The sequence below is a fragment of the Caretta caretta genome, chromosome 1 (genome assembly GCF_965140235.1).
Source record: "Caretta caretta isolate rCarCar2 chromosome 1, rCarCar1.hap1, whole genome shotgun sequence".
In the NCBI taxonomy this organism is placed as follows: domain Eukaryota; kingdom Metazoa; phylum Chordata; order Testudines; family Cheloniidae; genus Caretta; species Caretta caretta.
In genome coordinates, this window is record NC_134206.1 from 130,791,993 (window position 1) to 130,809,196 (window position 17,204).

At 40.6% G+C, this 17,204-nt stretch overlaps 1 protein-coding gene across 3 annotated transcripts in view; it reads right to left on the bottom strand.

Moving 5' to 3' along the window:
* Positions 1-12,109: 12,109 nt before the first annotated feature.
* Positions 12,110-17,204, bottom strand: part of PUDP (pseudouridine 5'-phosphatase) — a 134,382-nt gene continuing 129,287 nt past the window's right edge. For all 3 annotated transcript variants that reach the window (XM_048860276.2, XM_048860258.2, XM_048860266.2), the window contains one exon: positions 12,110-13,737. In XM_048860276.2, the coding sequence (XP_048716233.1) occupies positions 13,674-13,737 (64 nt within the window). In that variant the 3' untranslated portion in view covers positions 12,110-13,673. The remainder of the gene's footprint in view (positions 13,738-17,204) is intronic.

A 17,204-nucleotide genomic window follows, 5' to 3' on the forward strand; every position in this document is an offset into this window, starting at 1 on the left:
TCCCAACAGCGCCTCGACTCATTCATGATTTTGTACATTGAACAAGAATTGGCTTTGTCAGTTAATTACAATGATGTGATTGAGGAATTTAGGTTCATAACACCTGGTGAGTGACATCTCATTCTCTAGGACAGGAAGATGAAGAAACCTTAATCTGTTTTGGTCAGTTCGGGTTAGCTCATTATCTGGTTAAAAATAAAGATCATGAAAATTGACTGTATCTTTGTATATGCCTGGTTATCACTACAGCAAAAATTTGGTATTTTGTGTCTCATTTTTTAAGTTTGTATTTTTAAGTAAAGTTTAGTTGTTAATTAAAAAAAATAAGTTTAGTTAAGTTTTAGTTTCTTTAGTTTGTTTGATGAATAAAAATAATATCCTTTATGATTGAGTATTCAATAAATGTTTGCCTTTAAAAATAATTAAAAATAAAATTCCCCAGGTGCACACCCTAATGAAATATAGTGTGCACACCTATGCCTGTGTGCCTGTTCCCATTCCCCCCTTTAGCAAAACATGATTCTAATTCTGCCACCCCCATTCCCTGTTCCCATTTCCCCCTTTCTTCCTGATTGACTGCAGACTATATAGTAAAAACTTGAGTTCTGCTTAGCTATACCTTAACCAATCATTTTACTGAAATTTAACTAATCAATCCTAACATACTGTAACATGATTATTTAACCAATTATATCCCATCACCTTAATTAGTTTACACCCAGAAAAATTAATGATACAGCATACAGAAACAATCACAGAACCAGACAGAGATTATACAGAGAAACAATAGGGAAATGGGGACCACAGTGATAGAAAAACAAAGAAATGAGAATTTCACATCTCAGCTATTGATACTTGAGTTCTTGCCAGACAGGATGCTATCAAACTCAGTTTCCTTTTACATCTTCTAAGCACTTCCCTTTCTCTGGAGGCGATAGGAATACAATCCTGTCCTGATAATGCCTAACAGCCCAATAGCACCTTATTTCAATGTGACTAGTTTGGAATGTGAGGATGTAACCGTTCGTTTCCCAGCTTATGGCTTCCTCTGCTGCTTAGCCAAAGGCCTTAGCCTAAGCACAGGGCCTCAGACTGTCACAGTAAGAGAAGGCCCTTACACCGGCAGACAGTGATTTTGATTCTTTCTTTTATACCTCTCTAACTAGCTAAATGATAAACATATACCTAATTTTTTAAAGTATAGGCCTTTGCAGACAGGACTGAATATCTATATCCTAATGGAGTCCAGATTACCTGAGAGACCAGCTCACCTTTTGGGGCCATTCTAATACATGATCAGCAGAGAAATATGAGCTGATGCTCCCTAAGTACAAAAGAGGGAACATTCCTGTCATTATTCAGAAAGGCCCTTTGACTTGGGACATGCTTAATTGCTACTAAAGTTCAAGTTTGTTAACCAGGCAGGATGCAAACCTCATCTATTTTTTTCTTAAATGTTGAAGATGAAAGAGCAGAGGGGCTACTTATGGGGAAATTTTTGCCTCCAGATTTGTTGATAATTGCAAGGGCATTATGCAAGGGATAGAAGCAGATTACTGCGAATTTTAAATGTTGTCAAGGGGAGGGCCACAACTCTGAGATAGGTACTTTTTTGTCTATTGTATATATAAAATTAAATAAAACTGTACAAATAAAGTAGGGCCAATTGTATGGATTTAAATTTTTATATCTCACAAACTACCAAATATTTGAAATCACCAACTCTGACAGGAAAACAATCACAGAATCCTAGAAGATTAAGGTTGGAAGAGACCTCAGAAGGTCATCTAGTCCAGCCCCTTGCTCAAAGCTGGACCAAGACCAATCTCAAATATCACTAAAAAAGTGTGAAAATAGACCACATAATCTTTTATTTATTTCGATTTATACGCATACACAAGAAAAAGGTGCCTCTCATATGCTCTATGTGGTGTCAACAAAACGAAGTTACCCCATATTTAAAATAACACTCCAACTGTAAAGCCTCTCAGGGGTCCAGAAGAGAAGATGGCATGTAAGTAGGCATAAGAGTCAAAGTATATTGTTTCTTACTTGAATTACATTCTTATTGGCTATTTTTCTCAAGCAGATAAAAAATATTGATCTGAACTTAGAAATTTAAAGCTTACATTTTAAACCTAACATTTGACTTTTACCTTTACAACAAACAAACACACAAAAACCCAAGAAAAGGAAATTACCTGCATATATTTGCTTGTTTAGCATGGAATTTTATGGATTTCAATTACCTATAACTCTTATGAGAGACATTTGTCTTTCATTTTAACTGCCACTGTCATATAAGAAATGTGTGAACTTTTTATTCTTATTACTTCCCTGGAGTCAGGCAGAAAGAGAGCATCCTAATTTTCTCAAGAATCATCACAGCCATTATACATTTTGTATAAAATTCCAAAAACAAATTAGTTAAAATGCATTTAGGGCCAGTGGATGCCCTGAGAGAATGAAATTGTACATTTAGCTACGAAAGAGGTATAACACAAGCAAAGTCAATACGCAGCCCTTCCAATGTGACTCAACTGAAGAGGACGGTTGGATCAGAAGTTTAGTCTTCACTCCTATTCACTTCCATATAACCTGTGCAGGGCTCAGAAACAGTCCGTGTGAGTCCGAAACTGTATTGGCACTTCTCTGATGTGACCATCTTCTTCTCTAGACTCTCAGCTTCACTAAAAGCAGTAAGTTGTTAGCTGTTTATAATGTGAAGAAAACCTCAAAAATGTGACTCAAAGGTAACCAACATGGGGTGTCTGTATGAATCCGCAGAATGCCTAGAACAATAGCTCTGAGACATATGAACTGCCTTTCCATCTCAGTAGGGTGTTAACTCAGCTGCCCAGTGCTAAGAATCATATTGACATTTACATTAACTATTTAAATCTTCATTTAAGAAAAGAAAGGGAGGATCACGGAGCTGCACAATTTACCATTATACCCTGTATTTTTTTCTCCCAATCAAAAAGGCAAGCCCAAGGAAAAAAACCAAGCTCATGGACATATTCCACTGAAGAGGGAGTGGGGAGCTAAGCAGAGCTTAGGGAGCACATAATTGCATTTTGAATTTCTGCACAGTCTACAGTGAGTGGTCTCTCATTTTGGGATTTCTTATCTGAGTTGCATTTATTTGTGGGTGGAGCTGGGAAGAGTACCACTACCCTTTCCCCTCTAATCTCAGACCTGAGTCTATGAGCTTTTAAGGTTCCTTTTTCACCTTCATATTATATTTAAGTACAGAACAAAATGTTGATAAAAGAAAGTCCAGAATAATTTATGTTTTCTCTTTTCAGGATCCCAGGGGACAACTGACCTGGTAAAATCATTAAACTGCTAGAACCTTGCTTACGCTGGGGATTCTAATAGTGTTGTAATTGGTGAAGCTAAATGGATGGTTTGAACAATAGGGTTTGTTTGTTTGTTTGTTTGTTTTTGCTGAAATTCCCAGCCTTGGAAGGTTTTGAAAATAAGGTGGTAGTCAGGTCCCACTCAGCTAAGGGATTTGTAGGTTAGGGGCAGGACTTTGAAATCTGCTCTGAAATAAGTGAGGATGCATTTGCACTTTAATGCACAGGCGACATGTTCATGTCATCATTTGCTGGTATCAGGCATGCCGTTGAGTGCTGCATCAATCCTCTTTTATGAAGTTATGTTCAGTGATGGGTAGAGCAAGACACAGTACTCTAACATGAAGATGAAAAACAGTATTGATCACAACGGCTAGAAGCAAAGTTTCGTGGCCATTTTATTCATCATAAGGCATTCCTCATCATTGCAGCAATGTGTGTCCAGGATCATGATGGGTCCAGCATAAATCTGAGACTCTGGATCACTTTGAGGAACTTCCCTTGATTTTAGTGACTGAGGGCATCAGACCACAGATTAACAGTGTGCTTCACCCTTTTTACTAACATCGTTTTCAATTTTTCCTTGCACAAGTTGAGCCAAAGCTTTTCATCAGTCTGCTCATTTTTTCCAGGTGTTGGGACATATTAGTGATGCTGGAGGTCTGCAAACTGTGGGGAGTGTGTGTGACAAAGTGAAATAATAATTGCGGGGGCTGGTTTCACTCCTTCAGGGAGGAGGAGCGAGAAGGGAGAGTCCTTAAACTTCAACAGGAAGTCCTGCATGTTGCAATCATGTCTACTCAGGAGTGATCCTGAGCTGAAGATCCCCAGTTGAGTAGATGTTTCTACCAAAAAGGTCCAGCTTTTTGGAGTCTTTCACCTTGGGAGTCTCCCCTTGTGACCCCTGCTGGTTTTGTTCATTGGCCACAGCAACCAACAGGGATCATGGGGAGGAAGGATGTATATACAAGAACTCATACCCACGAGCTGGGACACAGTACTTCTTTTCGGTTCTCTTGGCTGTGGGGAGCAGGGAAGTGGGGGTTTGCCACAGGCTTTTATTGAGTCCATGATGGCCTTATTGAGAGGTAACACTACTCTTGATAGGCCCTTTGTGGTCAGGTTGTTGACCAAAGTATGGGAGGACTCCTTTACCAACTCCACTTCTATGCCCAAATTTTGGGCTACTCTTTTCAACAGCTACTGATGCGCCTTGAAGTCATCCTGGGAATGTGATGCGCCCATCCTGAACTTGGCTTCGTTGGGGGAGGAGGAGATTGGCACCGGCTGAGGGCATTCCTCCTAATTTTTGCAACAGATGGGTCACACGGTATCGGCCCCTGGTACTCAGCACTCACCTGAGTACCGGAGTTTGGATTGGGGACTGCCTGAAGAGGTGCTGGAGCCCTTTCTTCTGAGGTCATCAAGAAGGTGCACCTCGATCAGGGTCCCTACATTGGAGAAACCCACAAGTTCCAAAACAGCCATTGAATAGACACAAGCCAGTGACCAGGGGCCAAGTACCTGAAGGCATTGCCTGGTTCGGGTCCACCGCCATGCAGGGCCGTGAGGAGGAGTGTAAGGGTCAACTCCTGGCATGTCTTCAGGTCCCATCACTTAAACACAGCTCTCAGTGATTTCAGCTCTCAGTGATTTCAGTTAGTGGGGGAACCTCACTGCTGGTGCAAACTGGGCAGTCCCTTGCATCAGAGACACTGTCCCAAAGCAGGTCTAATGCTTAGATCCAGGTATCAGTGATTTCAGTTCTGCAGTGTATAACAAGACTCTCAATTGCATTTCTTTGTTGCTTCCTGTTCTGAAGCCGAATGACAAGGGAATCCAGGATGTTGACAGAAAACAGGTGCTTCCTTGGCCTCTGCCAAGTTTATCAATAAGCATGTCAATTTTGTGCCAAATGGAGTTATGGATTTAAGAGGTACATACTTGTCCACTGGCACCTGAATTGAGCCCACCAACTCATTTCACATAGGCCACAAGCTTTCATTGACTCCTAACCTAGGCTGAATGTTTACCAACATACCATAGGTGAAGGACTTTAGTGTCTCAATCCATTCAACAAGCCACCTCCACCCATCCCTGTTCACAAAAAAAATCTATTAATATTTTGGTAGCACCCACTATGTGTTTGATACTATCCAGGCACATAATAGAGTTCCTGTCAGGAACTTCAAAGTTATAACATTCATAAAACAATTAGGAACCAAAATTATACTTCACAGGATAAAGCAATTTGACAGGGTGAAACAATGTATATATTAATCTGATTATTAGAATCAATTATTGACCTACTGCAGGGAAAAAAAACCAACAACAGCAACACATTTACCCCCTTACCCGCATTTTGTGTTTTACTTAAAACTCCCCAAGTTATTTGCATAACATATATTTTGGTCTGAAGCAAATAAACGCTAAGGGTTTTGGAATGTTCAGGATACGGTCATCAATAAGAACAATGTTAAGGGCCATAATCAATAAGTTTACAAGGCTGCACCCATAGGCCACAATGAAATCTATTTTGACTTAATCAGGTTTCCTATTTTTTCTGGTAAATATATGGCAATTTTGGACTATAGCCAAGCTCTGTCTACTGAGGACAATTATAAACCACTGCAGAACAACTTGCATGATCCACACAGCTCCCAAGTCAAAGTAGCATATTAGCAAACACATTCTATAAGGTTGACAGATTTCATTTGTTTTCTTTTTTCCACCTTTTATTTCAGCCTGTGACCAATTATTTACATTTCCTTTTCTTCTTATTATCCCTTTTTTGGTTTTTTTTTTTTTTTTGGCACTAGAATGAAAACTCCGTAGCCGTGCTTGAAATTCAAATGAACGATTTCATAAGCTTATCACATATACTGTAGATAGATGCTGCAGTCAGATCAAAAATATGAAACATTCCCTCAACATAAAGGTACATTTTACTGAAGCCCCCTTGGAAAGTCTATGGTTTAAGGACATTGCTCATGTTACCACACAATTCTGAACTCAATGAGCTTAAATACTTTTTGAAAGATGAATGGCTTTTCTGAAGCTCTCTTTTTTTTCCCCATAGGAGCACTCAACATTTACATTCTTCAAGGATTTCAGGTGACAAAGTTAGAATACTATGGCCCAGTACTGAACACCTAGCATTCAGTTCCTCACAGGATAGGGTTGTCAAGGAGCATGAGCAGTAATTCTAATGCAGAAACAGGAGGTAAACGGGGCAGACACTTGCAGACTCTTACCTTACACATTTTACTAGGTGTGTCAAACAGGCCATTGTGAAACATCAGGTAGGTGTTTCCTGGCTACAGATAGCATAGAATTGCCTGTGTTAGAAATATGCTGAATGTGAAACTCAGTTCTACTTATCATCCGTTCATTTCCCCTCAAAACTTTAAAAAACATATTTAATAGACATAGCTGTATGGATAATAACAGGCAAAAGTTCTTCTCATCATGCAGCCTGAATTACTAGGACTGGGATCCTTGCTCTGGAGAATCAACTCCCAGTTTAATCGATTGAGTACCTCTCCTACACATAGCCCCAGAGGCTCTCCCCTCCTTCTGCCTATGGAGTCAAAGGACTGGAGGTTTAGCATGGTGGTTCTTGCCCAGCCCTTCCTGCAGTCCACTATCCCTGCCCACCCCATGGGCACAATCATTAAAGGAGTGAACCCACCCTGTGCAGCTTCCCTTAACTATGCTTTCTGTTACCTATCAGCTCTGTGTTCTTGGGGAACCAGGGCACAGTACCCAGCCTGTCTGACTCACGAAAGTTCTCTCCACCCCCAGCCTCTGCTTGAACTAAAGCCGGTCAGAAGAAAGACTTACAAAAAGCAACGAAAAGGCAGTGGAAGACACACCTAAACCCCTCCGGACAAGGGTGACAGGATTAAGGAAACTCCCCTAACCTCATTTGCATCAAAGATGGCACAGGGAGGCAGCTCCATTAGCATACAGAATGGAGAACAGAGATTCCAAGGCAAGAACCGCACTGAACTCTGGGATCAGAAAAGCAGGAAAGCACTACATCATGGGGGATCTCTACTCCAGATGTGAATGAACGCATTAGCTCAGTAGTTATCAGACCAATTCTAGTAATGAATCCTTTATTGGTATCCAAAATACTGAAGCTGCCTAATTGCATTGTGAGCTCCCTCCAAGGAACACCACCCATAGCCAGGAATGATCAGTTCCTATGTGTTCTTCCTTGAACCATTGTTCTTTCCCTTCAAAAACTCCTACCTATGCTCAAGTGCTCTGATGCCTGGATCCAAAATCTGCATCAGTACCATTGGGACAACATCTTCTCCTGACTGATCATGCTGGGGGCTCTGCCTGTCTAACCAGCACACCGGACCCTCAGCTATCACCACCACCTGGGAACCCCGATCAATTCAAGCTTCATGGAGTGGTGAGAACCCATCTCTCTCTCTCTAGGCATAGCCTTCTGACCCTGACTTGTGTGATCAGTTATAGTTTTCTAAATCTGACTTTTATAATCAAATTTAAGTTAGATTTAATATTATAACCGTTTTGTTTGTTTGGCTCCCCTTGTATGGTTATTACCTGGCAATAAATAACTTTCATGGTTAAGCTGATTGCTTCTCTCTCTCCCCCTCATGGGTATTTTTTGGTTTTCCCATTTGCTCTGCAGCAATGCTCCTCATACCTAAGTTAAAGATCCCTGCAGTGCCCAAAAATCCTGTGGGGTTTGTTCATCAACTGGGTTACTACCAGAACAATTGTAACGTGAAAGTAGGGATAGGGACATGCTGAACCTGGGGCACAGGAGGGTGGCAGCTTGGAAGTGCTGCTCAACTCAGCCTGCTCAGGCATACTCTATTCTGGTGCGGTGTCCATGGCATATGAGGGTGACAGCTTGGAGGTGCTGTTTGACCCAACCTGCTGAGTCCAAGGGCATATGAGGGTGACAGCTTGGAAGTGCTGCTTGACCCGGCCTACTGAGACAAGGGACATATAAATGGGTCAGCTTGAGAGTGCTGATTGATCTGGTCCTCTCAGACGTGCTCCATTAATGTGTGTGTGTTCGTCTGATTCTAGGGCTGGAAGAACCCAGCCCTGGGGAACCTAGGTCCTGCAGGATAGCTCCATTGAGAAAGAACTTGCAGAAGGGAGAAGGAGAGCTCCATATGAGATCACAAGTGACTCATCAATGTACTGCTTGTACATTGTGTATAGAATTACAGAACCCCCCCAGAAGAGTAACTCTAATAAATGAGCATACCCCAAAGTAATGGAGTATTTGCTACACCTTTGTCAGAGGAGGCAGTATGTGCCTCTTAGCATACACAGCCAAAATTCATCACTTGGCAACACATTTTATTATTTTCAGCTCTCCAATTATCATGTCACACAATTACGATAAAAGGAAAAGGAGTACTTGTGGCACCTTAGAGACTAACCAATTTATTTGAGCATGAGCTTTCGTGAGCTACAGCTCACTTCATCGGATGCATACCGTGGAAACTGCAGCAGACTTTATATACACACAGAGAATATGAAACAATTACGATGAAAACCACACCACCTAAGTCAGCCTGAAGATTAAAGACCAATAATACCTATTCAAATGTAACATTCTTAATTTTTTGACTCCCTCACATGTGTTTCCCCTACCAGTGTTCCCTTTGTGTTCTGGTTTGTACCTTATGCATGCTATTCTCTGTACACCTTGTTTGCTCTCTAAGTTGAGATATTTGTAAAAAAAATTTTTCAAGATGGCCAGATAATATGGTGATGTTCACTGCATTAAATCAGGCAGAAGTTTCCAAACTGTGTTTTCAAACATATTAAGTGGCAAGACAAAATCAGCAATAAGTCTATTAATAGCCAAACCTAGTAAGTGCCTCCATCAGCCGTTTCAGCAGCTTTATTGGTACTGACATATTAGGATTAGTAGCAGGGAAGACAAACCGATTGCAAAGTGTGTTTACTGAGGAATGCCACTACACAGTTGCTGATCACATGGTTGTCAAATGCTTTGGTGGCATGATAAAATTGCCAATGAAGGACACATACCAAACATCCAGCTAGATATCTTAAGGACCTAGCCAGAGATTGATCTGGGTGACACTTGACCTGGAAAGAGGCTACATCTCTTTGGGATTTGCCTTGATGATTAGTAAGTAGGAAGCGAGGCATCCTTTGTCTAGCTCAGTTTGAAGGATTACAGTTAGGGGAAATTGTCTCATTTGATAGGAGCCTGATATGGCACAAAAGGTGCTAATAAAATTTGCGGGTGACAAAAGTTGGGAGGTATTGCCAATATAAAGGAGGACCAGAATAGCATACGAGAAGATCTGGATGACCTTGAAAAGTGGAGTAATAGAAATGGGATGAAATTTTATAGTGGAAAGTGCAAGGTCATGCACCCAGGGACTAACAAAAAGAATTTTTGCTATAAGCTGGGGACTTATCAGTTGGAAGTGACACAGGAGGAGAAAGACCTGGGTGTACTGGTTGATCACAGGATGACTATGAGCAGTCAATATGATGCGTCCATGGAAAAGGTTAATGCAATCCTAGCTAATGCATCAGGCGAGGTACTTCCAGCCGAGACAGAAGTGTTACCACGATTATACAAGGCTCAATCTGGAATACTGTGTGCAATTCTGGTCTCCCATGTTTAAGAAAGACGAATTCAAACTGGAACAGAGAAGGACTACTAGGGTCAGAAGAATGGAAAACCTACCTTATGAGGCTGTGGGGAGATATGATTGTTCTCTATAAATACATCAGAGGGATAAATACCAAGGAAGGGGAGGAGTTATTTAAGGTAAGCACCAATGTGGACACAAGAACAAATGGATATAAACTGGCCACCAACAAGTTTAGGCTTGAAATTAGACAAAGGTTTGTAAGCATCAGAGAGTGAAGTTCTGGAACAGCCCTTTCAAAGGGAGCAGTGGGGACAAAAAAGCTAACTGGCTTCAAGACTGAGCTTGATAAGTCTATGGAGGTATGATGAGACTGCCTACAATGGTACGTAGCTGATGTGCGACTGCTAGCAGCAAATATCTCCAATGGCTGCTGATGGGGCACTAGATGGGGAGGACTCAGACTTACTACAGAAAATTCTTTACCAGGTGTCTGGCTAGTGGGTCTTGTCTACATGTTCAGAGTCTAACTGATCACCATATTTAGGGTTGGGAAGGAATTTTCCCCCAGTCAGATTGGCAGAGACCCTGAGGTTTTTTTGCCTTCCTCTGCAGCATGGGGGATGGGTCACTTGCAGGTTTAAACTAGAGTAAATGGTGGATTCTCTGTAACTTGAAGTCTTTAAATCATTATTTGAGGGCTTCAGTAACTCAGCAGAGGTTAGGAGTCTATTACAGGAGTGGGTGGGTACGGTTCTGTGGCCTGCGATGTGCAGGAGGTCAGACTAGGTGATCATAATGGTTCCTTCTGGCCTTAAAATCTATGAGTCTATGAGATTAAGGGTAATAAAAGATGGCAGTATTGAATGGGATTTACTGCTGGATTAAGGGGAGTTTTCTATGTTAATTTTCTCAGTAAAAGAGGAAACCGTTAACTATACCAGAATTGAAGGGAACAGAATGTATATTCATTCATAAGAACATTAAAAGGCCGGACTTCGTCAGACCAATGGTTTTTCTAGCCCAGTGTCCTGTCTTACGATGCCAATGCCAGATGCTTCAGAGGGAATGAACAGAACAAGACAATCATGAAGTGATCCATCCCCTGTTGTCCAGTCCGAGCACCTGGCAGTTTGAGGCTTAGGGACACCCAGAGCGTGGGGTTGCATCCCTGACCACCTTGGATAATAGAATGGGGTTGCATCCTTGATTGATCCTTCATTATCCCATGGTGGCACTGCCAATGCACTTCTGTTTTGCCATAAATATCTAATATTTATCTAAGTGTGTATGTCTTAAGAAAGTATTTGTAATGCTTTGGTGAGAGGCCCTTTGGAACAACTTTGTAAATGTGACATGTGCCTTGATTTTTTTTTTTAAACTCCAAGTTCAATTAAATGTATACAGCACTTTGAAAAAGTTACTAATTACAACTTATTAGAGCTTGTTCTACCAAATAAGTTCCCAGTTGGAATTCAGCAATTATGAACTAACGGTATCCCCAAAGGCACCTGTTTTACACTTGAAAGCTCAGAATTATTGCTGTATGGTAACACTTTCTGATATGCAACATTAGCCACGAAGGAACTGTGCAATACCATTTCTGTTATCTTGAATGGCAACAGAAGAGGAAGAATTTACATTACTTTAGTTGGATTGTATATACAATATAAATATTCACTAGAACTGCAACACAAGGTTATACAAAATTATATGCAAAATAGTATTACAGTAAGCAATATTCACCCACCTGCACTTTCAGATCCTTGGATGAAAGGCATTGCAGAAGAAAAACTATTACTATATTGTGCTTGACAATATTTTTCTGATACCATCCAATTAATAATTTACTGATAGTTTGGAATAGGATATTCTTATTTTTAAAATATATTTAAATAGTGTACTCAGAGATACAGACTGTTTTAAATTTGCTTTAAAAAAAATCCATGTAATATCTTTAATGAGTCTTCCAATGTTCATTTATTTTTTGCTTTTTATTAAAAACAAAAAGTGAGCTGCAGAAATGCTAGAAAAAATATTTGATCTTTGAGTTCTTGTTTAAGTTACGTTCTCTTATCTCAACAGTCCACTTATTAAAAAAAATGAACAGCACTCTAATCATTCAACCATTTAATTTTTTTTTCACATGCATAATAGAAGGAAACTTCTGATATTATTCACTGAAATAAAATACTGAAGTACCTATTTCTTATCTTCAGCATTTTTTACGTTCACTATCTTCATCAAAGACGTTTTACTGTGATTACGAGAGTAGTTTAAGGCTTCCCACAGCTAAAAGGTTATTTTTTTTTTCAAATTTATAATGCAATCATTATCTCCATACAAGAGGTAAGATCCTTTAAACTAGTGTTTCCCAGTCCAGGGGCTGGGGCAAAGTAGTACAGGAAGGTCAAGACACAGAGGAGAACAGCAGTAGGGAAAAAGAATCTTCACAACCCTGGATATGTTCCACCATACAAATTATACTTATTTGTTTGTTTATGGTAGCACTCACAATGTACTTTATACTTTCCACAAAGAAAATACAGTCATTTTCCTGAAGAGCTCACAATCTAAAGACAGACAGAAATGGACCCGGATTAGCAGGAATGAGTATAACATATAGGGTGGCAAAGATGGTGCTTGGTAAAACAAGGTTAAGCTACAAAACAAACAAAAATATTACTTTCGGTATTAAATCAGCAGAATTCTCTGTAGTAAAAATAATGTAGAGAGTCTTCAGAAGGACTTAACTGTGGAGAAGATAGGGGGCCTTGTGCATAAGCTCATGAAGGATAAAGGGGGGCAACATGAAAGAATGGAAAAAACAGAAAGGTTTATGTGAGAAGCTGAAAATGAAAATACAAGGCTGTCATCATTGGGGGAGCAAAATGGATGGGGAAGAGGCTATGTGAAATGAGACGGGGGATAAGTAGGGAGTAGCAGAGTTACAGAGGCTTACACAGCGCTTAGTTGAGCTGCAAGAGCATATGGTCGTAGGAAGCTGACAGTGGGTTCCCCCTCCACCCCATTCCAGAAAGGGGAAGTCACAAAACAAGAGAACAAAAAAGAACAACACGAAAGTAAAACACACAAAAACAAAAAATCCAACCAGAAGATAAGAACAGGAAAGACAAAGGGATAGACAAGGAATAGGTAGTGGTAACTGTGCTGCACAATGGTATAAGGGGACAACAGCCTATCCATAACAAGGAAAATGTCGAGCACCATTGTTCTAAGCAGTCTGTTATTCCAGCAAACCAGAGCAAAACCCTCCACATGTTTGAAGCAGATTGTCTTTGCAGTTTTGCAAATGCACTGAATGTACATGACATTATGCAGATGACAAGACTAGTATAGCTGAAGAACAGGCAAGAAGAAACATTCCTTCCACTTAGCACTGAAGAAGACAAACCAAGAGTAACCAGGGAAATTTAAAAGTAAATCATGAAAGACTTCATTGTCTTATTTTGGAAAGAAAAATCAAAAATAGATAATTTTTACTCTACATTTTCATTCCCTACCCCCCAATCTCCAACTAAGAACATGTTGAAATATATTAGTCCTTATTCATATGGTGGTAAACCAAACAGTTCTGGTTCAAAGTCCTCCATAGATTTCAGCACTAGATTTGCTTCCTTTGTAAGATCTTGATTCAAATTTTCATCTGGAATCATAATCACTTGCATCCCAGCTGCCAGTGCTGCTTGAACCCCAAGTGGAGAATCTTCAAACACAAGACACTGAAAAATGAGAAAATAAAGACATAAAGGTTAAAATGTTGTAATTACTTGTATTATCACAAGAAAGGATGGCACATTATATATCGGAACACATGCAAAGTCACTTTCTCGAGCTGAGTAAATGAAGTATCTATAGGGCCTGATTGTGCATGACCGAAGTCAGTGAAAGTTTTCTAATTGATATCAATGAATGCCGATTGATCCCATAATGCTGAAGAACAGTGGGTCATAATGTAAATGGTTTTCAGTGCAGTTTAGTAATGTATTCTCGTGAACTGGTGGGAAACTTAACATTTTCTACTCCACAAAGCATCTGCTGCAACTGATATGCATATTTTCAATACAATAAATACAGGAGAACCTCAGAGTTAGGAATACCAGAATTATGAACTAACCAGTCAACCACACACCTTATTTGGAACTGGAAGTACACAATCAGGAAGCAGCAACAAAAAAAACAAATCAATCAAACAAACATAAAAGCAAACACAGTACAGTACTGAGTTAAATGTAAACTACTAAAAAAATAAAGGGAAAGCTTTAAAAAACAGTTTTGACAAGGTAAGGAAACTGTTTCTGTGCTTGTTTCATTTAAATTAAGATGGTTAAAAGCAGCCTTTGTCTTCCGCATAGTTAAGTTTCAAAGCTGTATTAAATCAATGTTCATTTGTAAACTTTTGAAAGAACAACCATAACATTTTGTTCAGAGTTACGAACATTTTAGAGTTACGAACAACTTCCGTTCCCAAGCTGTTCGTAACTGAGGTTCTACTGTAGCTATATTCTCTCAAACAACACCACACACCACAAAATGTTGGACCAGATCCTCAGCTGAAGAGAGTGGAACTGTGATAAGAAAATCTGTCCCACTGCCTTTAAGCATCATGAAGAAGTCCAATAAATTATGTTCTTGTTAAGAAGTAGTTAAATTCTTTTTCTTGGAAAGAAGGGATTGCTGCCTCTTGCAAAACATGTAAGCACAAGTGGGTTGTGAGCACATTCAGCATGCTTAGACGAAGATTTGTGAGAAAAAAAAACTGTCAGCACAGCTTGTCTAGATACCTGTGAGCTCTCTTAGGTTCAAGAACTGTTGCAGTTTTTGGCCCATATTATTGCTTATAACAAATTGTAAACAAGTGATATTCAAAATGCATGAGCCACTTCATATTTTTTCAGATGTGTTTTGTACTTAAAATAAGAGTTTTTTCATGGTTTTCAGTTTTTGGATAGCTGGGCTCCATTCAGAATATAGCAAACAATTTAGTAACAAAAAATGAATGTGTGTCTCAGGAACGTAAATGCTGCGTCTTCTGCTTAACAGATATCTCAATTAGAGACACAATGAAATTAAAAACATTAAATGGGGCCTGATACATAAAGCCACACCACATGAAATAATCTGTATCAATGAATGTCCATATCTGTGGTTTCAAAATAATTCTGTTAGTTTGTTCTATATTTAAACCTGAAGTCAATGGTAAAACTCTCATGGATTTCAGTGAAGCCAGGATTTCATCATATATTTGTAGCAATAATTTATCTGAATAAGCAGTGTCAGTAAACAATACAGTTAAGAATATTTGAAAGCTTTAGAAATATTAGGAGCAGATAATATATGTGCACATCTTGTGCATCTAGAAAGGTTATTTGCATATATCTGTTTATTGCTCAGCAGAGATGTTCTAAAATTGATATTATAATCTCTATTTTAATGCAGAAAGGGTTTAGAGAGGAGGAGAGGTCACTCAACTGGTGCAGTAGCTGTAGTTCTTCGAGATGTGTCCCCCTATAAGTACTCCACTTCAAGTACGCATGCAGCTCTTGACCCTTTGATCAGAGATTTTCTGTTAGCAGTGTCTGTCTGGCAAGCATATGCATCCTATGACTCTTCGTGCTGGATAACAAGACTATATAGGATTGCACAGGTGAACCACTCTCAGTTCCTTCTCTACCCAAACATCCCCCAAGAAGCAATCTGAAGCAGAGAGGAAGAAGGGTAGGTAGTGGAGCATCCATAGGACAGACATTTTGAAGAACTGCAGTTATGGCAGAAGGTGAATAGCCACTTCTTCTTTGACTAGTATTCCTATGGGTGCTCTACTTCACGTGACTTTCGAGTAATATCCCCAGATGTAGGATGGAACAGAATTCAAAACTGCAGAACCAAGAGCCGCATCAGACTTTACAGCATGGATCAGGGCATAATGTTTCAAAAAAAGAGTTACCTGTTCCGTAACTGGTGTTCTTTGAGATGCGTTGCTCATGTCCACTCCATATTAGGTGTGTGTGCTCCCCATATGCACCGGTGATGGACGTTTTTCCCTCAGTGGTATCCATAGGGGACTAGCTCTGGCACCCCCTGGAGTGGCACGTGCATGCCATGGTATAAGCGGTGCTGCTGGCAACCTTCACCTTCAGTTCCTTCTTGCCAGAAACTCCAGTAGTGGGGAAGGAGGGCAGGTCATGGAATGGACATGAGCAAACACATCTTGAAGAACACCAGTTATTGAAAAGGTAACTGTCTTTTCTTCTTTGACTGCTTGCTCCTGTCTATTCCATATTAGGTGACTCCCAAGCAGTACCAATGGAGGCGGGTAGAAGTTCATGGGCATGTAGATTGCAGCACAGCTCTGCCGAACCCATCATCATCTCTGGCTTGCTGAGTGATTGCGTAATGTTCCGTGAACACATGAACCGAAGACCACGTCGTGGCTCTGCAAACATCCTGGATGGGAATGTATGCCACGAAGGCTGCCGAGAATGCCTGAGCTCTGGTCGAATGGGCCCTCACGATCGGTAGTGGTGGGACCTGTGTCAACTGGTAACAGGTCCGGATGCAGGAGGTGATCCAGTTGGAAATCCTCTATGAGGACACTGGAAGGCCCATCAACTTATCTGCTGTAGAGATGAAAAGCTGAGTCAACCTGTGGAAGGGCTTGGTATGCTCCAGGTAAAATGCCAGGGCACGTCTGATGTCCAGCACGTGCAGCCTCCTTTCCTCACTAGTGGCATGTGGCTTGGGGCAAAACACTGGGAGGAAGATGTCCTGATTGACATGAAGGAGAACACCACCTTTGGCAGAAAGGTCAGATGGGGTTGCAGTTGAACTTTGTCCTTGCAGAACACAGTGTATGGCGGCTCCGATGTGAGGGCTTTGATTTCTGACACTCGTCTCACTGATGTTATCACCACAAGGAAAACGATTTTCCGTGACAGGTGGGAAAGGGAGAAGGGTGGGCCCATGAGCGTAGAGAGAACCAAGTTAAGGTCCCACTGTGGGACAGGAGCCTGAACCAGCGGGAAGAGAGTCTCTCAAGGCCTCTCAGGAATCTGACCGACATGTCATGGAGAACACAGTCTGAGTCTGGAACAGCGGGCAAAATGCGGAAATAGCCATCAGGTGCACCCGGATGGAAGAGAGGACCAGTCCCTGGTTCTTAAGATGGAGCAGGTACTCCAGGATGGAT